Here is a 26,936-nt window from a genome sequence, read left to right as displayed (position 1 = left end):
TCCTCCACACACTTTCCCCACATGTCTAACAATGGAATCCCCCATGACCAGAGCCTCAATCCTACCCACCCCATTTCATCCCCTCCCCTCCTGGTCAACCCTATCTTTCCTGATAGCTGCAGAAGCTACTTCCTCCTCCCTTTTCTCCTTCCCATGACCCTGTTCCACCTGTCTTTTCCTGTCCTCTACTCTACATTTCCCTTCCTCCTACTTCCACACATCTCAGCAACAGTTCCTTGGCCCTCGTCTTCCTTCTGTTGTTCTACCTGGAGTGACTCGTACCGATTTCGCACAGACACGTGTCCTGAATTTTGATCCTGAATAGAGCCCTTAGCCTGCAATCTCCTTCCCCTAGAATATTAGACCACCTGTCTTCTACAATTGCCCCCTTTCCTTCCCCTCCCTCTTGTACACCTACTGTAACCTGTACATTGTTTGAGGGAGTCCTATCTGCCTTCCTGTCTTCTGTGAGAACCCTAATTATCTCCCTCAAACTCTCCAACTCCTCTCTCATTCCCCTCAATGCCTCGCCACACCCACACTTATTTGCAAAAAATAAATGAACGGAAGGATATATTGCCTGGGATAGTACACAAAGATCATACAATAATAAGGTAATTAATATATGACTACACTACAATACTACTTAGTCATACTCTATTTTTATCCTACAACCCCCAACAGGATAAAAACTGCTGTTAATTACTGAATATCGAAAGGAATACACAAGAACTACACAATTCCAAACTGCAATTAAGCCTATCCTAATTACTACAACAGAATTTTAGTAAGAGTTTCTACGGATACCTCTACTACACCAGTACTACACAAATATTTTACAATAACAAAATAAGCACACTGAATTCTGATAGGATATTAGGCTACTCGAATACTACTGTACAGTACACTACAGTAATTTTAAACTACTTTCAGACGTATCCTAATTACAATACCGGTACCATATGTCACTACTAAGCGCAAACAGAAATTAAATTTTGCAAGAACTACTGTAGTCAAAGATTACCAACAAAGCTAAATGCTTAGACAAATTATACTAGCCAACATGATTTTGCTTTAACATAGAAAATATGTAATTCTTATGGAAATCGCTGCCCTGATTCCGAAAATGATGCTATTTTTTTCCTATCACGTCTAGTTTTGACGCAATTCAGTGTTTTAATATCTGCATGAATTCGTAAGATGTAATATTGAGAGATGTTCTCGCGCATCTTCTTTTAGAATACAATTATGTGATTTGATTTGTTATTGTTTGCATTTTATTATAGGTTTATTGCTGTCTAAATTTTCATTTTGTACTTGGGGATTTGCTGGTAAATTCATAACAAACTCCCACAGATACGCAATAGACCGCGAGGTATGTATGTTTGAAGATAAGACAGTTGAGAGTTTGTCTTTCATCTTAGACCACTTGAATAAACAGGCGTATTAAGAGCCCCAGCCCTTATGCAATGTTTATGGTGGACTGATAAAGCAGTTTCCTTTCAAAGATAAAAGTCCGAAAGTATTATACTCAAGAAGATGAACTTGTATTTTGTACGGATGTTTCAAATCTTCTACGTCGATTCGGAGAGAAAGAGTATGATCCTAGTTACTGCCGTGTTTTTATTGACTCTTCTAAAATAAGTTGAAAGGCTGTTTTGCTTCACAGTACAAATGTTATGGCATCCGTCCACTTGCACACTCCACAAAAATGTCTGAAACATACGAGACCTTAAAGTTGGTGCTTGAAAAAGTTAAATATCATGAATATGGGTGGCAATTTTGCTGTGATTTGAAGATCATTGGATTGTTGCTGGGACAACAAAAAGGCTGTACAAAATTTCCCTGTTTCCTATGCAATTGGGATAGCAGAGCACAGGATAAACATTGGGATACAGTGAATTGGAAAGAAAGGAAAAAACTACAACCAGAATCCAAAAATGTCTTGAATGTAAGTCTTATAGACCGTGAAAAAATTCTACTTCCACCCTTGCACATGAAATTTGGATTGATGAAACTGTATATCGAGGCATTAGATAAAAGTAGCCTATGCTCCCAATATTTATCGACTAAATTTCCCTCATTATTAGATGCAGAATCAAAGAAGGTGTATTTTGATGGACCACAGATTCGTAAACAGATGAAGGATAAAATTCTCACAGACACGATGACCAAAATTGAGAAAGAGGCATGGAACGCATTCAAAGATGTAGTGACTAAAATCCTTGGCAACATTAAGGACCCTCAATAAAAATAAATTGTAAGGAAAATGTTGGTAAAGTTTAAGGAACTCGGTGGTAATATGAGCCTTATAAGCTTCATTTCTTAGCTTCGCATCTGGATTATTTCCCTATAAATTTAGGAGCAGTCAGTGAAGAACAAGGTGAAAGGTTTCACCAGGATCTCAAAGATGCAGAACGACGCTATCAGGGACGTTGGGATGTGAATATGACGGCCGATTACTGTTGGTTGATTGCACGAGACGACCCTTCTAGAGATCATTCAAGAACTTCAAAAACCCGGAGATTCCACGGAAAACGGGAAAAGACCGAGGTGTGAATCTAACCTGCATGTAATATACGTAACAAAACTATGTATGTTTAACCATGTAATTTTTATTCAAGGTACGGTTATATTAATTTAAAAGCAACTGCACAGTCGAAACTAAATAGGCGCTTTATGTTTCAGTTTCACGAATTTCAATATACATTAAAAATATAATACATACTATCTACTTACTTACAAAGCAGCATTTATGTGTATTCAATGCATAAAAAAATATGATTACGTTTTGCAAGCTGAAAGTTACATTAATATATCAAATTTAATCAGTACTAAGTATCAACAATTTTACGTAAGAACAAAATAATATTTTGTAAAATTGCCACCAAACCAGACGTGATTCGCCAAAACTAATTTTTCTCGAATTCTGCGTTAATAAATTCATAAAACCCACCTAGTTTCGTTTTTACCGCACAAAAAAGTTTTATTTTGTAGGCTAGTGTTATTATTAGTACTACGCTCTAATAGATACACACGAAAGATAACACATGGATATAGCAGGCAAGATACGGCACTATCTAAATATACTGTATCTACACTACAATTTTCAGCTGAAGTGTGCTTATATGAACATTTACCGCTCGTGGATTAGTATTATTCTCCCTACTACGCGGGACGGAGAATAAAAGTGTCCTTAAATGCTGAGAATAATAGGTTGTCTACTATCATTTCTGTCAAAACCACGCCGGGGGCTTGAAGTGCAAGAGGGTATTATTGGGATATAGGAATTTGATTATTAACTTTTAATCGATGAATAAACGAAGGTGGAAAGTACAAAGTATGCAGGGAACTAAGACTATAAAATAATGGGAATAATGAACCAGCTGACTTTGTATTTATTTACACAACTATCATGTGCATGTAGCAACAATCGTCATCAATCCAAAAAACTGTTAAGTACCGTAATTATCCAGTGAAATTACCGTGAATTCTCTTTAACTTCTCTTTAAATCGATGTTTACAGGCTTATCGTGTTATTTGATGTAATAAATTATTACCTTCGTGATAGTTTGAACGAATATCTGTACGAAATATCGGAAAAGTAGCGGCGGAAATTACAATGATTTACAACTCCTTATGATAATCTGCCTTTGTAAGTATTATACCAAAGAACCTACAGATATTTAAAAATATTGTTTCAAAAGTTAATATTATTACCTAAAGTATTTCCTAAACCTAAATTCGAAACAAAGTACACCTAGCCAGCCTACTTAACCTCGAAAACGTAATCTACTGAACACCAAATGAATTACTTCTTATAACATTCAAATAAATAACACTACTCCCAATTTCTACCAACAAGCACTGAACACCAATATATAAATAGCACTAAATGGAACACGCACACAAAAAATTTAAATAATTTTGATAGGTTTTAACTACTTTTTCACTATGACAATGCAAGAGCTCTCTCAACAGCCGACCGTTCACAAGGGTTTATATGGTACTTCTTACAAGGGTTTATATGGTACTTCTATGGTACTACAATTTTACTATACTAGTGAAACACATCTTATTCACATGGATATGCCATACAATACACTTTATAAATACTATTTAGAGTGATCTTGACATTTTAAATGTTTGGTAGTCTCTTTCTACACTTCATTCTACGTTCAATTATTTCAATCTTAAAGAGTCGTTTCCTCTTGAATTAGTTACCTTTTGCACTTGCATCTAGCACAGTGCGCATTGCCTATCACGGTTATACATATTTAATTAGTATGGGCATACTCTGCTATAATTCTGTTTATCTGTCGAGAATCAATATATTCAAATTATACCGAGTTACGATATCCTAACATCAGATGAACTGAAGTAAATTGTATGTTTCTATGACTACATTTCCAAATATTTTAAGGTCGTATCACGTCATTTCCCTAAATTAATCACTGCTGAATATGCAATATAATACACAGGCTCTTTTCATTGGGATTCTAGCAAATACCTAACATGACATTATATACTATGCTGCACTTCTCTGTACGAACAATTGAGCAACTTCAAACATCCAATATCTCATGAATACAAAATTTGCACTTCCTGTAATAAACAGACAAAACATATGCACTTTAAATACACCAGATATAATTGCAGGGAATTCACTCCATCTGTCGCTAGTAACAGCGAGCACCAACTTTCACTGTATCCCAGGAATGAACCCGGGTCTCCTGAGACATGGAATATGTTAACCTATAACCCTATGCGTTCTGAATGGTTAAAGAAGAAATTGGTGGGATCGCTCATCTCAGAACACTGGAGCTTAATCAACGGTGTTAATAATAAATGGTAGCTTTTAAACATTGTTTCGAGGGAAATACGACAGATATTACTCCTTTACCCTTCACAAACAGAGCGAGCGCTCGGCCCGTCTCGTTCCTTTGCCAGGTAACATAAATCACGCCAGCTGTGACCTGGTTCACTTATCTATGGAGCGGCATGCACTTCGCGCTAATCAGTTTAACTCGAAAGGAGTTGCATTTACATTTCACAATACGACGTCCAAGCTACAGCCTGTCTCATTCCCCTCGATACGCCGAAAACAAGCCACCTTGAAGGTGAATCTATTGCATGGGTCAAGTTATTCCAAGCACTCCCGAGCTAAATGCGCATGCAATGTATATTCCAATTTCATGTCTCGTTCGTTGTCTCCGACGTCTTAAACTCTAAACGGGGTTTCCTATCTCATTATGTGGGGTGTCCAATCAACAAACTGAAAAAGCTTGTGATGACTCCTGTTAGCTTGTGAATCGGTGATGATCTGAGTCATTTATACAAAATATTTATTTCCAATTATTTTACGACACTTCGCACTTAGTTAATCTAAGGTTCTTAAACCTACGTCATGCATTATAAACCCTTATACATAAGCAGAAAAGAAATATGGTTGCCTCAACCATGAAGAATTATCTCCTATAAAAACCCATCAAATAAAATGCTGTCATTCCGCTGAAATAGCATATTAGCGACCTATGTTATATCTACATACAAAATTACTTTTTGTATTTTCATTATGATACGATATTCATATAATAATAATAATAGTTTAAAATGTACTTATCCTTCAGCAATCACGAACACAGCTTTACAGGAGGGCACACCCATATATTTACTCGGTCTTCATGATGTCCAAAGCGATGTGAAGTCCTTTGATGACCAAATGATGAGTCATGAATATGACGGCTTGATCTCGTGCGAAGTTCCAGACGATCTCTGCTATACAATGCGAAATTTTGTGGTGGGGGGCAGCTCGTTCTCTCTGCTATACAAGGCGAAATTCCGGCAGACAGCTAGATATCTCGTTCACTCCGAAGTTCTTGTGTACTCCTTATGTACATAAGGGGAAGTTGTTTCATGTGAATGCGTTGGTTTATATCACATATCACAGATTAAATATGTGGTTGGATCTGCTCAATGACACGAGCAGCCCAGCCTATTGACGGTTATGTCTCTGAAGCCCGACATTATTTCCTCCTCGCCTACCTATTCTTCTTACTGACAGTTACTCTAGGCCCTGAAGTTTCACTGGTTCACTTGGAAATGTCGCTGGATACGCTACTAATATGTTAAGAGTCGCGTACTACATAACAATAATTCAGGCATACTCCACTGCACTTAGTCATATGTAGGTCGAGCTCTTCACAGCGTTAGGGATTTATTTGACGAGGCACTACCCTTATACACTGCCGACAATGGGCCGTTCATTCGCTTCCCTAAATATTTCACGTCCGTTTCTGATACATATTCTCCACGCACTTAGCTAAATACTTGCCTATTTATGTTAATTGAACCGTACTACTTTATCCATGTATGAGGCTCGATGCACGACCTCCTCGTCACACGGACAACGGTCATCACGGTTTCGTACTGTTTCTACTAAATTTGTTAGCGGCACACTGTGTCCTACACTGTAAACATAAATAGCTTAATCAGATCGTGGTTACTTCCACTTACACTGTAGTGTACTGTTCGCACTTCAGAATGGTTCCTTCACAAAGAAATCACGCACAAGTCACGACGAACTGGTAACGAACTGATGACGAACTGAAAATGAACTGGTGGTGTCTGTTTCGCAGCTCCGTAAGATATAGGCAAGATACCCTGAAGCCGGCAGAGGGAGAAAAACACGCCTCTTTCTCAAAACGCACTCCGGTAATACGTAACGTACAGTAACGAACGGGGTATCAAGTTGTAGCTGCTGTACTCCCATTTTCACTGAGTGAATCTTATTAAAATAGCTTCGTGGATTCACGAGCAATCTTACAAGCGTCTTTTGGTCTCTGTCGATGGATGGTGACGAGTGCTAGTGGAATCCTTGAGCTCGTTACCATGGTCAAGACCCAACATCTGGTAATCAGTAATGCGCACTCTTGTTACGGCGTAATTACCGTTCTTTCGGTTATGTAGAGCACTTCTCAGCTTCATAATTATTTGTAAAATTCTTTGATTCAAATGAATGTTTGCACGTGACTATCCGTTGAGTACTGTTGGATTTGTATTAATTGTCTTGTGAAAAACAATTGAACTCGGCGAGTTGGCAGTGGTGAATGGATGAGGGAAATACGGTATAATGTTAATTCTTACATTGGATATCCTCCATGAGCTCTGCAAGTGACTTAGATTCTCAGTCACGTGATAATGCGTCTCTTTTCATCTCGCTCGCGGTTGGAGTGAGAAAACTTCAAGTACCAGCGCTCCTGCAATGCCCCGCTGCTAATTACTAACAACTAGAGTTGGGTCGCGCGAGTCAGCGTACTGTCATTCGTGTCCCGGAACGGGTGAAAGAATCCTAACTTGGACAATTTTTAACGTAAAATGACGCGGAAAACGGCATAATACATCTCCTGAGTATCATGACATACGTTGTGAACGGTCACGATATGTAGAGGAAACAAACACATGCCGTAAGTCAAGTCATGATAGAAGATAATCATTACTGGAATATAAAATAAACTTCTTCCAGAAGTTCCATACGCAAACTCGCGAAACACAATTCGTGACCTTGGATATATCGCATTCGCTGCGTCAAGGATGGAAGTTTCGTTTTAACGTTGTTTGCTTTGAATTGTCCCGCGCCTTGGCCAGAACGCTCTAAATTCGTTGTTTGTGTCGTAGGAGGGAACTTCATTGAAGAATCTGTAGATATAGACTCCGAGCTCTTCACCTATATGTGTGAACACTTAGGCCATGAAGGTATATAAAAGTACTTTATCTGCTAACTCACATTATTTTCACAATACTCTGCTAATTGGAGTTCCCATGCAGTTTCCCAATCATCAGTCATCAATGATCTGTCCCTATCTGCAACTTTCTTAAACGTTTTCAAAGAAGTTGAATTTTTTCCAACATTACCCTTGATGATGTATTCAATCCTAGTCTTTGTATACCGCGTGGCATCAGCTTCTGTAGTGCAGATCCTCTGAAGCGGGGCCGCCCACCAATTTCACAGTACAGACATTTAAGATGCCTCGTACGGATGCCTGCAAATAGTTTCTCATTTCACACAGTCCCGCTGAGCTGCGTGACGGTATTTCAGAAGGTCTAAAACAGAACATTTGTTGATGCCAGCCAATCAATCAATCAATCAATCAATCAATCAATCAATCAATCAATCAATCAATCAATCAATCAATCAATCAATCAATCAATCAATCAATCAATCAATCAATCAATCAATCAATCATAATAGATCTGAATGTGGTACTGTTGCTCAGGTGTCAGATTCCTTATCAGTTGTTTACCTGGACTTTTTTTAATGATTTCGAGTAACTCCGAAATTTATCGAAGATTTTCCATCATACATGATTGCATTCTGTAAACTGGTTCCCCGTCTTTCCATCTGCTGTATAATACTATTTCTGTGAATATTGAATTTTCAAGACCACATTGTAATAGAAACCGACTTTCAACCTATTAGGTCGTGTTACGTACATTTAGTAGGTGTTGAAGTGATGTTAAGTACAGATCAAAAATGGCCAACCAGACACAAGTGGGATCCGAACCCATAACTTCCCCATTTCGCGTCGGTCGCTCTACCAATTGAGCTACGGTAGGCCATCGTTGTTCTGTTGGAAATGATGTAAGCCTCAGTTCTGGCACAACTGTCATCACGCGAAATCGGGAGGTTGTGGATTCGGATCCCACTGGTGTCTGGTTGGCCATTTTAGTTCTGTACTTAACATCTCTTCAACAAGTACTAAAGACGACCTAATAGGTTGGAAGTACGTTTCGAATACTATTTCTCTTTATAGTTCCTCATCATTTATTTGCTTAGTACTTGTTTATTCTGTTCGTGCTCTAGCGAATCTTCACCCTCATATTAATTAACCACATGATATGTTTGTGGCGAAACTACGTCATCCCTCCGCCACAGGAACCTAGAGCGCAGCAGCTGGACCTCGTCACACTAGGCAGCGCCAGTGAAAGCTTGTAGACTGCCCATCTCCTTTATGATTTCCATGGCAGCATAATCAAAACAAGATATAGTAAACAAATACATCGAGTGCCTTTCTACATATTGTTATCTATGGACGGTATTGTAGGAAACAACAAGAGTTCCGTACAGAATAAACGGGCAGTTCTATTCAAATGTTGTGTTTACTGTAGCTGGCAAGTCAGGAAGCGTAATGTTCCCCACATTTGATACAGTGATACTGTTTTCTACATAAAGTCGGTGTTATTCACACGCTAGTTACCGCCGTCGCTATGGAGCAATTACAACAGCACCTACACCAATTACGAGAGCACAATCGCCTCCTACAACAGGAACTTCAACAGCAAACGCCGCAATCACCACCCTCAGAGGTTAGTACTGAAGGGAATCGCGTTGGAGTTAAGTTACCTGTATTCTGGCCAGACAAGCCGGCGCTATGGTTCGCTCAGACAGAAGCGCTATTCAATGCATCCGGTATCACGCAATACGCAACAAAATACGCGTACATTGTTTCCCAGCTGGACAGTCGCTATGCCGCGGAAGTTGAAAATATTATTACCAACCCTCCGGCTCAAAATACATACTCGTATCTGCGTACCGAACTCATTCGTCGTCTTTCCCTATCGGAAGAGCAACGCGTTCGTGAACAGCTCATGGAGGAAGAGCTCGGTGACCGAAAGCCATCCCAGTTCTGACGACACCTTAAGTCGCTCGCGGGCAGCAGACAAGTACAATATAACCTCTTAATGCAGTTATGGAAACAGCGCCTGCCATCACAAGTACAGGCCATTATACAAACACAGAGTGAGATGCCGCTAGATAAGGTTGCCGTCCTGGCTGACAAAATTCTCCCGCCACTGTTCACGCCGTAAGTACACCACCAGTTAGTGAGGTGAGCCAGCTCTCGAAGAGGATAGATGAACTCTCACACCAGACGGCAGCACTGCAAACTTCCTTCCGCGCACGCACTCGACTCTCATTCCCGTGATCGGCCAAGCCGTCCTAGCAACAGCCGCAGGTCTCATCAACAGCCGGTGCACAACGTGTCTGCTTGTACTTTCGCCGCTTCCGCGAAAAGGCACAGAAATTCGAATCACCTTGCAGCTTCCCGTCAAACACCAACGGCAATTAGTGACGGTGGTAAATGGTTGCCCAACACATGGAAACCGCCTCTTTATCACGAAGAAGAGCAGTAAACATCAATTTCTGATCAGCACTGGGTCGGATTTGCGTTGCTTCCCGCATAAATTCCTGAAGGGGCGTCGCCATCAGACCAGTTATGAACTCGTAGCTGCCAATAGTTCCACAATCCATACATACGGGACTCTGCCCATGAAACTGAACCTCGGACTCCGACGAGAAATTTCATGGAAATCTGTTGTTGCTGCCGTCGCATTTCCCATCATAGGATCAGACTTCCTCGCCTATTACCATCTTCTGCCAGACTGTCGTAACAAACGCTTGGTCGACGGCATCACAGGCTTATCAGTAAACGACCACACTGCTAACTCTCTACAGCCCAGTGTAAAGGCTCTCAATGTACCGACTAGGTTTCATAAAATTTTAAAGTAATTTCCCGACCTCACTCGTCTATCTGGAGCCCCACGAGAAGTACGCCATCCGCACCACACCAGGACCACCTGTCTCCTGCCGTGCTCGTCGTCTCGCCCCCGATCGTCTCCATATCGCTAAGAAGGAGTTTGATGCCATTCTTCTGCAAGGTACAGCACGACGCTCTGAGGGTCCTTGCTTGCCACCGCTCCGTTTGGTACCGAAGGAGGACGAAGGTTGGCGGCCCTGTGGAGATTATCGACCTAGTGAAGGCCTACACTTAGATTCCTGTGAACCCAAGTGACATTCCGAAGACCGCAATCATAACGCTTTGGGTTTCCTTTAATGACCTTCGGACTACGCAATGCTGGTCAAACCTTTCAAAGATTCATAGACGAAGTATTATCAGCTCTGGATTTCGCGTACGTCGACGACATCTTGGTCTTCTCTAAGAATCCCGAAGAATACAGGCGCCACCTGCGAGATCTCTTCCACCGCCTCTGTGAGTATGGCATACTGATTAACGCTACCAGGAGTGTCTTAGCATCTCCAAGAGTCACCTTCATCGGATACGAAGTCTCCGCTGCAGGAGCACGACCCAGCCGGAGCGCATCACAGCTCTGCAGAATTTTGCTCTCCCGAAAACTGCACGAGATCTCAGACGTTTCCTGCGAATTATCAATTTCTATCGCCGTTTCCTTCCTACTGCATTCCAGTACTTGCCACCACTCCACGCAGCTGTATCCAATTTACGCGGCTCTAAACAGGTACACTGGAAGTAGTATAAGTCAGGGGTTCTTCAGCCGCCACTGCCGCAGGTCCTCCGCAGAGGCCTCCGCCGCATTGAACTTAGGCAAGCTTATTCCTATGCTAGTTAAAAGAGAGAGCCTAACATCACATCCGCCATCTTGGAGGGGCTTAAGGGCTTACCCTAACTTATGACGCGTAAGAGAGCAAGCCTAACCTCATAGAGGGGACTAAGCTGAGTTTTACAGCCGGATGCCCTTCCTGACGCCTAAGAGAGCGAGCTTAACTTTACATCCACCATCTTGGTGGGGCTTATTCTTACTTTTCACGCACAAGAAAGCAAGCTTAACCTTATGGAAGGACCAAAGTTCAGTTTTACAGCCGGATGCACTTCCTGCGCCTAAGAGTGACAGCCTAACCTCACACCCACTATCTTGGAGGGGCTTAATCTTAACTTATATGCACAGGACAGCAAGCCTAAACTCAATTTTACGGCCGGATGCCCTTCTTGACGCCTAAGAGATTGAGCTTAACATTTCATCCGCCATCTTGGAGGAACTTAACCTAACTTTTGACGCGTAAGAGACCAAGCCTAACCTCAAGCAGGGTCCTAACCTCAGTTTTACAGCCGGGTGCCTTTCCTGACGCCTAAGAGTGTAAGCCTAACATCACACCCACTAACTTGGAGGAGCTTAATCTTACTTTTTACGCACAAGATGGCAAGCCTAACCTCGTGGAGGTGCCTAACCTTAGTTTTAGGGCCGAATGCATTTCCTGGTGCCTGAGAGATCGAGCTTAACCTTTTATCCGCCATCTTGGAGGGGCATAACCTAACTTTTTACGCGAAAGACAGCAAGCCTAACCTCATGGGGAGCTTAACCTGAGTTTTACGGCCGGATACCCTTCCTGACACCTAAGAGAGTGAGCTTAACTTTTCAGACGCTCTCTTGGAGGGGCTTAACACAACTTTTTACACGCAAAACAGTGAGCCTTACATCATGGAAGAGTCATACCTCAATTGTACTCCCGGTTGCCCTTCTCGGCGCCAACTGAACAAGATGGCGGCTATACACAGCACCTTATGAGACACCTTAAGGGCGCTTGCGCAAGATGGCTGCTGCTCTTAGGAGACGGCCTAAGGACGCTTGCGCAAGATGGCTGCTATACATAGGCTTTTAGGAGACGCCCTAGGGACGCTTGCAAAAAATGGTGGCTATCTAATACTACAAGAAGGCGACTATAAACGGCTTCTTATAAAACGGCCTAGGGGTGCTTGCGCAAGATGGTGGCTATACATAGGCTCTTAATAGACGCCGTAGGGCCGCTTGCGCAAGATGACGAATACCTAATTCTACAAGATGGCGGGTATACATGGGCTCTTATGAGACGGCCAAAGATGATTGCACAAGACGGCGACTATACATGGACTCCTTTGGAGCTATAGAGGCTTGTGTAAGATGGAAGATATACACAGGCCTATATGGAGATGGCTAGCTTAGAGGCTACTGTGCAAGTTGGCGGCTATACACCGGCTCTTATGAGGCTAACTCTTAGAAACTGGGCAAGTGCAAAATCGCGGCTACACGTAGGCTCTTCCATGAGGTTAGGCTGCAGTCTTGGGTGTAAAAAGTTAAGTTAAGACCATCCAAGATGGCGGATGGAAGGTTAAACACGCTCTCTTAGGCGTCAGGTAGGGCATCCGGTCGTAAATCTGAGGTTGGGCGCCTCCATGAGGTTAGGCTTCCTGTCTTGTGCGTAAGCGTAAGGTTAAGCCCCTCCAAGGTAGCGGGTGTGAGGTTAGGCTCACACTCTTTTGCGGCAGGAAGTTTATCCGGCTGTGAAACTGAGGTTAGGCTCCTCCATGAGGTTAGGCTTGCTGTCTTGTGTTTAAGAAGTAAGGTTAAGCCTCTCCATGATAGCGGATGTGAGGTTAGGCTCGCACTCTTTGCCATCAGGAAGGGCATCCGGCTGTAAAACAGAGGTTAGGCCCCTCCATGAAGTTAGGCTTGCTCTCTTATGCGTCAACAATTAGGTTAAGCCCCTCCAAGATAGCAGATGTGAGGTTAGGCTCCCACTCTTAGGCGTCAGGAAGGGCATTCTGCTGTAAATCTGAGGTTAGGCACTCCATGAGGTTAGGATTGCTCTTTTGCGCGTCAAAAGTTAGGTTAAGCCCTTTCAAGATGGCGGATGTGAAGTCAGGCTCGCTCTCTTAACCAGCATAGCAATAAGCTTGCCTTAAATCAATGCGGCGGAGCCCTCTGCGGAGGACCTGCGGCGGTGACGGCTGCAGAACCCCTGATTTATACTACTACTGGACACCTGAAATGGAACGCATCTTTGCCGCCTGTAAAGATAGCCTCGCTCGAGCTACGCTCTTAACGCATGCTGATCCACACGCAGCATTGGGATTGTTCATAGATGCATCTAACAGCGTAATTGGAGCTAGCCTGGCAGCCTCTAGCCTTCTTCTCTAGGAAGCTGTCTCCGATACAAGCCAAATGGCCAGCCTACTGCCGAGAGTTGCTTGCAGTTTAGGAAGCAGTGCAGTACTTCAGATACATTTTAGAAGCCCAGCAGTTTACAATCTATACAGACCACAAGTCCCTGACTTACGCCTTCCAGCAACGTCGCGACAAGCTTCCACCTGTGCAGCTGAACCAGTTATCGTTCATCGCTCAGTTCACAATGGACATTCAGCACATTGAAGGCTCCTCCAACGTAGTCGCAGATGCACTGTCTCGCATCAACGGAATTGCCAGTAGGACCTTGTACTTCTGCGCTTTGGCACGATCACAGGAAGGGGATGCAGAACTCCTTGATCTGTTGAACCGCGGCTCAGCACTTCGGTTGCAGCAAGTCCGGATACCAGGAACCAACATTACTTTGTTCTGCGACACTTCATCGCATCGACCCAGACCGTTTATCACTGCAAGCTTTTGACTCTATTCACGGTCTAAGTCATCCTGGTGCCAGAGCGACCGCCCGTTTAGCATCAGAACGATTCGTATGGCCCCACATGTAAAAAGTCTGCCGTACATTGGTACGAACCTGCCAGGCATGTCAACGCTCAAATTGGCAACTTTACCCCAACGTCTGCTCGCTTCCAGCACGTCCATCTGGATATCATCGGCTCACTCCCTCCTGCTGGAAATTACCCATACTGTCTGACAGCAGCGGATCGATTCACCCGCTGACCAGAAGTCTGGCCACTGGAACGCATCACAGCCGAAGACGTCGCTGAAGATTTAGTAGCATGCTGATCTCTCGCTTTGGATCACCACACCCTATCACGACCGACTAAGGCAGACAGTTCGAATCTCAGTTGCTCCGAATCCTGGGGATTCTCATCGGAACCTCACGCTCCCGAACAACCAGCTGGCATCCTTGTGCCAATGGAATGGTTGAACGTTTCCACCGCCAACTCAAGGCAGCCAACATGTGCCATCCTGATATGTCTTGGCTGCAAGTCTTACCAATTGTCTTGCTTGGTATCCGAAGTGCGCATAAAGAAGATCTTGGCGCTTCCTCGGCAGAGCTAGTCTTCGGAGAACCAATTCTACTGCCAGGAGAAACGCTCTGTGCCACGACAGACAACCGCCTCGAGGATACTTCAAGCTTCGTAGTCAGACTCCGCCAACGAATTAGTCGATTGCGTCCTTTGCCAGCATTACGGCGTGATCAACATTCCACCTTTATCTTCAGGGCCTGAATACTTGTACTCATGTATACCTAGGTGATGACACGCTCCGTGACGCACTACATCCACCATACACTGGCCCACATCGAGTGTTAGATCGAAGTGATAGGACACTGACTGTGCAGATAACAGGCAAGCCTGTCCGCGTCAGCATTGATGGCATAAAACCTGCTTTCCCCCTGGCTGACAACACACCCTTACCTGGACTAAATACCACTCAGGATCATCACATCAGCCCAGAGAACACTCTCCACAATGACACAGCCGCAGCACCACCGGCACCTAAAAATGCTTCACCTTCCCGCAACTTGGCACCGACAATCCGCTCCGGCCGAAGAGTTAGGTTCCCGGACTACTTTAAGCCGTGACTACCTCGACTCCATGGGGGGCTTGTGTGGCAAAACTACGTCAACCCTCCGCCACAGGAGCCTAGAGGGCAGCAGCTGGACCTCGTCACACTAGGCAACGCCGGTGAAAGCGTGTAGGCTGCCCGTCTCCTTTTTTATTTCCATGGCAGCGTAATTAAAACAATACATCGAGTGATTTTCTACATATTGTTATCTATGGACGGTATTGAAGGAAACAACAGTGTTAAGTTCCGTACAGAATAAACAGGCAGTTCTATTCAAATGTTGTGTTTACTGTAGCTGGCAAGTCAGGAAGTGTAATATTCCCCACATGTTGATATTTTTCCAGTTCGTCACTGCGATCTCCAAGGAGTTTTATTTATTTTAGGAAGATCCTTTTCAAGGACCCTTCAAATAATGGGATGGTTTAGCTGACTACTTCCTTATGATTTTCAGTTTTGCTCCGGGATTGTTTCCGATATTTTCTTTGGTGATTTTACTTATTCCAATTCTGAGTAGTCCCCATATGTCTCCTTGAAATTATCTGCTTTAATTTTTCTCTGCTCAAACCACGCGTAATCTAAACAATCTCGACTTGTGACCGTTACAGCAAACGATGAGAGATATCAGAGTATCTCCACAGGGTGCCATTAGCAGTGCAATTCTGAAGGTCTATGGATGTTGGGGTTAGATTTCTCTTAGACTAAAGGATGAAAGGAAGAGAATACAACGTTACCACCTGACATCTCCTCTGTTAGTGATTTACGGAATATCGGAGGATAAAGTACATATGAAAATGAAAATCCACAGACTGTTTCCAGTCATTCGACCGGGGAAACCCCATCTAGCGGCGAGGATAGAAATTGCTTGATGATGATGCTTATTGCTTTAAGGGTTCTAACATCGAAGGTCATCGGCCCCAGGATTGTGCCGGCTGCCGAAGCCTCGCGCACTCCTCTGGGGCAATGATTAATTAATGACAGATGAAATTAAATGATATTGGAGAGTGTTGCTGGAAATATGTATGACAGGGAAAACCCGGAGTACCAGGTGAAAAACCTGTCCCGCCTCCGCTTTGTCCAGCACAAATATCACATGGAGAGACCGGGATTTGAAGCAGGGAACCCAGCGGTGAGTGGCCGGCCACAGAAGCTCAGTATATAGTCCTATAATGTTCTTCATTACACATTTCGTGTTTCAGCGTGTTGTCTGCAAGCAAACGTTCCGGTTCTTTTGTGTCCGCCTTTGCTTAATCACCAGCAAAATCTATTACATGAAGATAAGTTGTTATGACCTAAAGACCAATGAAGGTATTTATTAATCCACCTATTCAATACTTATTGTCCACTTATGTGTGGTTACAAATACATAATTGGTTCTTAAGTCAACAAAATCTATGTAACTCTTTGGCGTCCACCAATGATACAACTACGGATTGAAGATCATATCCCACTTACCAGTCCTGGAAATTCACTTTTGTCAGCGCGCTCCCCTCCAAGAATGCGTTCATTCACGCGACACCATTTTACTGCATTGTTACCTGCGAACAGAAATATGTTGGATAACAGTGTTCTGGTAGCTGTGCGGCTAAGTTGGTGGTGGTGGTGGTGGTGGTGATTATTGTTTTAAGAGGAAGTACAACTAGGCAACCATCCTCTACATAACACTAATCAGAGATAAAAGTTGAAGGGATCCGACACTTCGAAAAATGATGGTATCGGCCAAAGGGCCACGAAAGGCGTGAAAATTAAAGACTTCCTAGGCCTCCATACGTAATACCGTCGGGGTCGGAAAAGAACAAGAGTTGTACGGGGAAAGTCGGATAGGATAGATGAAAGTGAGGAGCCTGGCACAAGTAAGTGGAAGCAATGCCAGGACTCGGTTAGAGCCCCGTGGTCACCAACCCACGCTCCAAAGTTCAGAGCACTGGGTCCCTTTTAGACGCCTCTTACGACAGGCAGGGGATACCGTCGGTGTTATTTACCGACCCCACCCACAGGAGGAGGGTAAGTTGAAATAACGAGGAAGAGGTAGGACACTGTAAAGTGTTTAAGTGGGAAGCGCAGAGTGTGGGGTAGTACTGTTCATCGGGAATACTATTGCACGCAACATATTTTCTGTTAGGTACGATGAGGATGGACATATCTCTTGGAGGAATTAGGACAAGAAACAGCCTTAGTCTACTCACCATGTGAGGGTAGAAAAGAGGATGAAACTGACAAAGATTTATGAAGCTCTGAATGATATCGTACTCAGGGTCAACATCTAGGATACGCTAGTGCTAATGAGCGATTTTAATGCGCGAGTTTGAAATAGAACTGAAAGCTATCGGAATGTAAATGTAGGAAAGATATGGAAGCTATTATGAATGGGAAACGTTCACAGGACTTCTGTGATAGTACGGGATAATCAGTGACGAATACATTCTTCAAGCATAAGCTACACATGGGAGGCATCAGATTCTTAATACACTATACTTATATCATATCCGACATTGAAATAAGGAAATCCGCTAGGAATGTTCGGGTATTCGATGAAACAGATCACTTTGTGATCTGTAGTGAGCTAATATCGCTAGGCCCAGGATAGAGAAAGTGAAATTTCTCATCAGACGAGTAAGTGTGGAAATTCTCCAGAACAAGAAAATTAGACAGAATTTTATGGATATGATTAGTGAAAATTTCCAAAATATAGACAGTAAGCAGATTGAGTATATAGAAAAATAATAGGAATGCCCGGGAAAGTCTGAGTGGGAAGATGGGAAAAAGCTAACATCTTGGTGACATGATAAAGTCAAAAGGAAGACGTGTCAGATATGGCTTCAAACAAGGACTGATTCAGACAGGGAACTGTACGTAGATGAAAGAAAGACAGCAAAACAAATAATTGTTGAATTCAAGAAATCATGAGAAAACTTTGGTAACAACTTGGCAAGGGCCGGCCAAGCGGCGGGAAGACCTTTCTTTAGAGTAGGCCCTAATAAAGAATCTTGGAACGAAAGGGAAATAAGGAAATGAATAGTGTTTAGGATAAATAGTAATACGCTTATTTTGAAACTCTTCTCGGAAATATTTCGGTTTACGTCGCGAGCAACCGAGCTCATGGGGAGGAGGACATTGATGTTGGTGAAATTACGCTTCAGAAAGTGGAAAGTATGGTAAATAAAATCCATTGTCAAAAAGCAGCAGGAATAGATGAAATAAGAGCAGAAATGGTGAAATAAAGTGTGTCTGAAATTTTCAACACAGACGGATGGAACGGGGTAATGCACCTCGAAGCCAGATTTTTCATGTTGACTTTCGTTGGGGAGTTATGAACGAAAAACCACCGGGAATCCTGTGTTGGAATATGACAATCCACGGGCCGTCACTAGGATAATATGTTTAGATTCACTGTCGCTAGGCTACGTATATGAGGTAGGTGAAAATGAAATGGGGTATGGCTTTTAGTGCCGGGAGTGTCCGAGGACATGTTCGGCTCGCCAGGTGCAGGTCTTTCGATTTGACGCCCTTAGGCGAACTGCGCGTCATGATGAGGATGAAATGATGATGAAGATGACACATACACCCAGTCCTCGTGCCAGAGAAATTAACCAATGATGGTTAAAGTTCACAATCCTGCCGGGAATCGAACCCGGGACCCCTGTGAACAAAGGCCAGCACGCTAACCATTTAGCAATGGAACCGGACTTATAAGGTAATGCAAGTCTAGGAGCCATGTAAAGTCCATGGCGTAGGAAGCCATTGTCATCCCCGTCACGAGAAGCCATATTCAGTCCGTGATAACCGGAAGCGTATGTCTGTGTATCACCTTCTGCTATAACTACACGCCTCTCCACTCCGGCTGAAAGCGCGAACAATGAACTATAGTATACAATTGAACCACTACTCACATCTCAGCGCTACCAGGATGGCGGTCGGTCGGCCGGCCCGCGCGCTGGCAGGCATTAATTTCTTCCTCCCTACGGTCTTTACTAAAAACGCTCTTAAGCCGTCTCATAAGGAGCTATGTATAGCCGCCATCCTGTGTCCGTCATATTGCGCAAGCATCCCTAGGGCGTCTCAAGCCATCTTGTGGGAGCACCCTTAAGCTGTCTCATAAGAGCAGCCACCATCTTGTAGAATTAGATAGCCGTTAATGCCAAAGGGCCTAAGTAGGATCCGAACCGTTGATCTCATCATTAAACTTTTTTCTTATGCTATCATATTCCTGATACTGCGAACCTATATATTAGGCAGAAAAATGTTGTCCGTTTTACTCTACGACGTACCGTTTTGAAGATATTTAACATTTTGCATTTAAGACCCAAATTTGATGAATCGAACCAGCATAGCACGTTATACTCTCTACCATAGCTAGACCTGATCATGTTACAAAAACTTGCTTCAATACAAGCTAAAACAGAGACATTGCCAAAGGGCCTAAATAGGAACCGAACCGTTGATCTCATCATTAGACTATATTTTTCTTATGCTATCATGTTCCTCATACTGCGAACCTGGGCATTTGGCAGAAAAGTTTTGTCCGTTTTACTCTACGACGTACCGTTTTGAAGATATTTAACATTTTGCATTTAAGCCCCAAATTTAATGAGTCGAACCAGCACGGCACGTTATACTCTCTACCATAGCTCGACCAGATCATGTTACAAAAACTTGCTTCAATAAAGCTAAAACAGAGCAAATGGCAAAGGGCCTAAGTAGGAACCGAACCTTTGATCTAATCATTATACTATGTTTTCTATGGTATCATGTTCCTCATACTGCGAACCTAGGGATGAGGCCGAAAAATTTTGTCCGTTTTGCTCTACGACGCACCGTTTTCGAGATATTTAACATTATGCATTTAAGCCCCAAATTTAATGAATCGAACTAGCACGGCCCGTTAGCCTCTAAGCTAGCTTTCTTGATAAGAGCAGCAGCGATCTTGCGCAAGCACCCTTAAGGCGTCTCATAAGGAGTCGTGTATAGCAGCCATCTTGTGTCTGCCATCTTGCGCAAGCATCCTTAGGGCGTCTCAAGCCATCTTGTGCAAGGACCCATAAGCCGTCTCATAAGAGCTGTCGCCATCTTGAGCAAGCACCCCTAGGGCGTCTCATAAGGAGCCATGTATAGCCGCAATCTTGCGAGAGCATCCCAAGAGTCTCTCATAAGAACCCATGTATAGCAGCCATCTTGCGTAAGCACCCTTTAGGAGACATGTACAGCCACCATCTTGTGCAATTAGCGTCGAGAGATGATTGCTGTAGAATTTTTTTTAATTATCCAGCAACCATATTTCAATGGTATATAGCTAAAGAGTGCAGCACTGAGGTTTGCGATGCAAGATGGCGGATGACAGCTGTGACGTAGAAATCGCCCACTACTACGATAAAGATAGCAGCTCGGTGCTCTGTGGATTAAAGATGGCTGCTGTCAAAAAGAATTTTTGAATTTGTCGGCCACCACATGTTAAAGGTATGTAGCTAAAGAGGGCAGCACGGTGCTCTGTTGATTAAAGATGGCGGATGACAGCTATCAATAAAGCACGTGGGTTTGTTTCCAAACAAGAGCGCATAGAATTTTTCAAATTGCCGCCACCACATTTCAAAGGTATGTAGCTAAAGAGTGCAGCACTGTGCTCTCTTGATTAAAGATGGTGGATGACAGCTGTCAAACAAGCACGCGAGTTTGTAAAGCAATTCCAATTTGCCTCCACCACATTTCAAATAAAGAGTGTAGCACGGTGCTCTCTTGATTAAAGATGGCGGATGGTAGTTGTCAAAAAATCATGCAGCATTGTTTCCAAACAAGAGCACGTGGAATTTTTCAAACTGCCGCCACCACATTTCAACTAAAGAGTGCAGCACGGTGCTCCCTTGATTAAAGATGGCGGATGGTCGCTGTCAAAAAGCATGTGGCTTTGTTTCCAAACAAGAGCACGTAGAAGTTTTCAAATTGCCGCCACCACATTTTAACTAAAGAGTGCAGCACGGTGCTCTCTTGATTAAAGATGGCGGATGGTAGTTGTCAAAAAAGTATGTAGCATTGTTTCCAAACAAGAGCACGTGGAATATTTCAAATTGCCGCCACCACATTTCAACTAAAGAGTGCAGCACGGTGCTCCCTTGATTAAAGACGGCGAATGGTAGCTGTCAAAAAAGCATGTGGCTTTGTTTCCAAACAAGAGCACGTAGAAGTTTTCAAATTGCCGCCACCACATTTCAACTAAAGAGTGCAGCACTGTACTCTCTTGATTAAAGATGGCTGCCGTCACGTGGAATTGCTTGCCATCACATTTCAACTAAAGAGTGCAGCACGGTGCTCTGTCGATTAAAGATGGCTGCTATCAAAAAGCATTTTTCAAATTATCCTCTACCACAATTCAAAGATATGTAGCTAAATAGGGCAGCACGGTGCTCTCTTGATGAAAGATGGCGGATGACAGCTGTCAAAAAAGCACGTGGATTTGTTTACCGTTTCAAATCTCGCGCTAGTGAGGTTAAGTTGGCACCACAAATGTTTAGGTCCGTCAAGATGGCAGCACTGAGGTTTGCGATACGTTGTTGTCTGTCAAAAAGCACGTGGCTATCAAAAAGCACGTGGATTTGTTTATTGATTCAAATCTCGCGCTAGTTCGGTTAAGTTGATAGCATTGAGGTTTAGGCCCGTCAAGATGGCAGCAGTGAGGTTAGCGATGCGTTGTTGTGTGTTAAAAAGCACGTGGCCGTCAAAAAAGCACGTGGATTTGTTTACCGTTTCAAATCTCGCGCTAGTGAGGTTAAGTTGGCACCACAAAGGTTTAGGGCCGTCAAGATGGCAGCACTGAGGTTTGCGATACGTTGTTGTCTGTCAAACAGCACGTGGCTGTCAAAAAGCACGTGGATTTGTTTATTGATTCAAATTTCGCGCTAGTAAGGTTAAGTTGGCAGCATTGGAACAGGCCCCTTGCTGCGGTGGAGGAGTCCCCTGGGAGGCCCCCCAGTGCGGTGGCGGTGGAGGATGCCCCTGGGGGGACCCCCAGTGCGGTGGCGGTGGAGGAGGCCCCTGGGAGCCGGGAGGTGGATAACTGTCACTGTTGAAAGTCAGAACTTTAGTCCTATTGCATGTTTGTTCTTCCAATTTATCACATCACGATTTATGTAAACAGCTGTTATTTAGATAATGGAACCTCATAATTTAGGTTAGGTATGGTGTCTTCACGTGGTGAGTAATACAAATTCAAGGGCGTAATACTTCTTTTGGAAATTATTCATTTAATTGTTATTGTATAGCACGTTTTTGTGGAAATATAATATGTTGCGAATTTAAACACAGTGTGTGAAAGTTCGCAAGTGCCACAATGGTAAGAACGTGTGTGTACTACAGCAAAAATACAACTATTCTAGTAAATATACACTAATGTTTTCATTTTGTTCATATGAGGAGAGGATGCCTTTATGAATAACGAAAATCCCAACCGGAAATGTAGGCTACCTGTTAGGAAGAGTAAAGGGGTATGTTTCACTCATTTTCCCGAGTTCTGCTTTGACTTTCTTTACAGCAGGGCGTTTTATTGTTGATACGGAACTGGACAGTAACCAATTGATCCTATATGTGGTTATTTCTGCTTCTTCTCTCCAAAATTAATGCGAGTAAAAGCAAAACGCAGTTTAAACATGTAGAAATAAATGCCATTTATAAAACCTCACTTTCTGTTGTATGATTTTTCGCATTTTGATTTACACATTTAAATATCTTAAAATTAAAATATTGCTGGTAGATTATATTTAGATGTTAGAAGCAATGCAACGCAACGATTAAGTAATGAATACTTAAGTAATAATTAAGAAATTATTCCTCGGCAATTTCCGTTAATGTGGGAAGTAACTCAGTGTATTAATATTTGGGAAAATATGGGCTATTCCAAAAAAATTGATACAAATGTTTGTGTGGAATAAAGGGTTTGAAGGATAATTCCAGAAGTGTCAAGAAAAGAAAACAAGAAGCTACTGTATTTATGATCATCTATAGGTATGGAGGTAAAGTATTATTATTATTATTATTATTATTATTATTATTATTATTATTATTATTATTATTATTATTATTATACGTTTGTTGTCTCCATATTTGTATTAATACTTTTTAATTATTTGTTGGTTAAACTGAAGAGTAAACCCCTTCAGCTCCGACCGCGTGATACGATTTCAGGTGTTAATGATCTCACCTGTTGTATTAATACAATATTAGTGAATATTTCGTAATTACAAGGTACAGACGTATCACTTCCTTGCATTCCACGGGTCGGACGGAGGAAACAGTTCGCCTCTTTTCGTGACGTCATCGGAGCTACAGTACGGCTTGTACATCACGAAGGCAGTGACGTAACCAATCTGAACATTACGAAACCAATAGTTTCAACCTGTTTGACTGGCGGTGTCACATTGTACACTGCAACACCAGACAGCCTCTTCAAAAAGAAACAGGCAAGGGTAAGTTTGAAAGAGGTTGACATGCTACAAGCATAACAAACTATTGGCTCTCTATGGAAATGGACATAACGCTAGACTATCCTCACGACCAACTTCTTATCATATATAACAATAACTGCTTTATGTCTATTTCATCAATAATGAGGGAGCACTATTTTTTCACCCTCATTCATTCTCTCGTTTTCTATACTAAGCCTTTCTCTGAGGAGGTCAGTCACTCGTATTGGGCACTATGTGTCTCCTAGATAACGACTCCATGTGCTCCTAACTTGGATAAAAGGTTTCGTGCGTTTACAAATAGTCAGATAACGTACTGTTTTATGTAGGTTTCTGACCAGCTTGTTCGTCCCGTATGAATGAGTTCTTCATTGGTGTCCCTTATTGCTTTTTATGAGCATAATATTGATTTCTGAACTCATCCATCTTCGCTTTCTCAATTTTCAAATAAATTCCTTTACTTTCTGATCGTCCAGCCACAATTTCAGTCTCAAACAGTTTTTTCTTTGCTGGCTCCTAAACATTGTTGGTTGTCTGCACTCCAATAGACTGCCAGCTGACTTATGGTTATCGAAAACAGCTGATTCATAATCAAAATTCTCTTCTCTCTTCCTCTTCTTTCCAGTCTTTTTCCGAGTTCAAGTTTCTTTATTGTCTACTTTTCTAGTGTCGATTTGAATTTGGCATAATCTTTAAATACGGAAGGAACAACACTGTCTCTTAGTCCGGGACAGTAATCTGCTTCAGCAAAATGCAGGCTGCAAACAAGGGATGTTCTGGATTCGAAACTTGGAAGGAGTTCTCCTGACCAAATCATTAGTCTTAAGTGGATTATGAACCATAAAAGAAGGAGAAACAAAAAGCTAGTTATCAATTTTTTTGACTTCAGGAAAGCATATGACAGTATTCATCATGAGTCATTACTTAAAATCATTAAATAATTTGGGTTACAACAGAAACTCATTAATCTCGTTAGTGTTACCCTGAAGAACACTAGAGCAAAAGTTAAATTCCGAGGAGAGTTGTCTAAACCATTTGAAATCCCGACTGGACTTCGACAGGGGGGTTGGTCTCTCACCAGTACCGGTACTGCTTAGCTGTGCATTGAAGAAAGTCATGCGAGAATGGTCTAAGAAATATCAGCCAAACATCAAGATTGGCAAAAATATCAAACTCATTTGTCTAGCATTTGCAGATGACCTTGCGCTACTTGCAAGTAGTGTGGAAGTGGCTAAACTCCAAATTGAAGAATTAGAACGAATAGCAGCAAAAATTGGATTACAAATCTCCTTTGAAAAGACGGAAATGATGCCATCCTTCAAAGTGGAAACATCACCTATCACACTGACTAATAACAAACAAATTAAGGTTGTTAATAAATTTAAATATATTGGAGAGATTATAACTTGGAACTTAAAAGAGAAAATATAATTTGAAAATTAAATTACCAAATTAAAACAAGCACAATACATTACTTGGCCAACCTACAAAAGAAATCTCTCTCGATAAATGCAAAATTTAAACACTACAACTCCGTTATTAAGCCTGAAGCAACCTATGCTAGTGGAACCTTATTCACTTTGAATACGAAATCAACTACAGATAAATTACAGATAATAGATAGACGCATCATTAGAACAATTCTAAACAAAAAACACCAAGTAGATGGACAATGGCGATTACTGCCTAATGAAGTTGTACACCAGGAGACTGAGTCTATAATAGATACAATGCTGAAAAGAAGATCTGCATTTTTCTGTCACATATCACGACTACCAGAGACTGGGATACTCAAACATTTATTCAACTACTTTTGGAAAAGTAAAGCTAAAAATCACTGGTTCAAAGAGGTCCAAGAAGATTTAAATGAATTAGGCTTGACAATTCAACGAATTGAAAACAGAGAAGAGAAGAGGATCCTGAGAAATAACGACGTGAGACTTAAACTGAAGACGCAAACAGTACAACATAACTGACGAAGAACGGGCAGCCAGGTCAGAGAGAATGAAACATTTCTGGGAACAAAAGAAGAGACATCAACCAAACTTGTAACCAATATTCATAAGACTTGACTGTATATAGATCGATTTCGGTGCTCCAATGTGGGCGTAAAATAAACAAGAAAAATAATGGTGTGAAACCATCACATCCTTAAGCGGGCATGCAACTGTAGCTAAAACATTTTAAATTTATATATGTATAGACTGTACCTTTCACTATTTCCGGAATTGAATTCGATCATGGAGAGTAAGAGAAGTAGAGGCAGACCAAGACGATGACGGGTAGACTTACTTTCTAATGATTTTTAGATAAAATGTAAGGGTCTAAGAGACGCCAATGAGCTAGTTACAAGTATTAAGAGGATTTTGGGAGCGTTTAGTAAATTTACAGAGAATAGCTGGCTAAACTCTGAAAGGCATAACATTCTGTAATGAAAATGTATGCAGTTACAATACAGCCCGTTGTAAAATACGGTATATTTTGTGAGATTTGATTCACAACAATGGTAAGTTAGATGAAATATAATCAGGTGTAGGGAGATCACTCATACCGGTGATCTTCTCATCTGCTTCTTCTATTTGGGTGTAGTTAGTTTCCTACATGGAACTGAATGCTCTCGATGTCTTCTCAGGATCCCGACTTAAGATTGTACTAAGGTCATCATGGTTCGGCAGTTCTTAGTGGCTTCTCTACCAATTTTCGATCCGAACGAATCTTTCAATATCTGATCTATAAACATTAGTTAATGAGCGAATGGGTGCGAATACAAAACTTTCTTGAATTTAAAATGTACTGTTCTTGTCCCGTTGTCTTACTTACCCAGTACAGCTGGAAGTAGCAGAAGTAGTAAGGTCTTCATGATGGATCTGGTGATTCTTGACAGAAACCTACGCTTTATATACCGTAAGACGTTCCAGTAATGTATTTATTGTTGTGTACGTGGACAGCTGAGCGTGCTGCACGGTTCAATCGTTATCGAGTTCGTAAACTCTTGATTTATGTACTTGCCTACCCGATTTCGACGTTACATCGAGTGCTGTAAAGATAAACTTCATGAAGCTAGTTCAGTTATGACTAATCGGACTGAGGCAATTTTGTCGTATCTTCAAGTGAGTGTATTGAAATTATTGGCCTTAATCTTCACTGATT

General features: G+C 42.2%; 1 protein-coding gene across 2 annotated transcripts in view; it reads right to left on the bottom strand.

Annotated features, from left to right (window-relative positions):
- The window catches only part of LOC136884277 (chymotrypsin-1), a 54,637-nt gene extending 27,920 nt beyond the window's left edge, over window positions 1-26,717 (bottom strand). For both annotated transcript variants that reach the window (XM_067156346.2, XM_068229879.1), the window contains exons 1-2: window positions 26,607-26,717; window positions 16,795-16,877 (exon numbers count right to left, since the gene is read on the bottom strand). In XM_067156346.2, the coding sequence (XP_067012447.2) occupies window positions 16,795-16,877; window positions 26,607-26,646 (123 nt within the window). In that variant the 5' untranslated portion in view covers window positions 26,647-26,717. The remainder of the gene's footprint in view (window positions 1-16,794; window positions 16,878-26,606) is intronic.
- Window positions 26,718-26,936: the final 219 nt, after the last annotated feature.

This window comes from Anabrus simplex, chromosome 12 (assembly GCF_040414725.1).
Source record: "Anabrus simplex isolate iqAnaSimp1 chromosome 12, ASM4041472v1, whole genome shotgun sequence".
NCBI lineage: Eukaryota > Metazoa > Arthropoda > Insecta > Orthoptera > Tettigoniidae > Anabrus > Anabrus simplex.
Note: the sequence above shows the minus strand (reverse complement) of the source record. Positions and strands in the feature narration are given on the sequence as shown.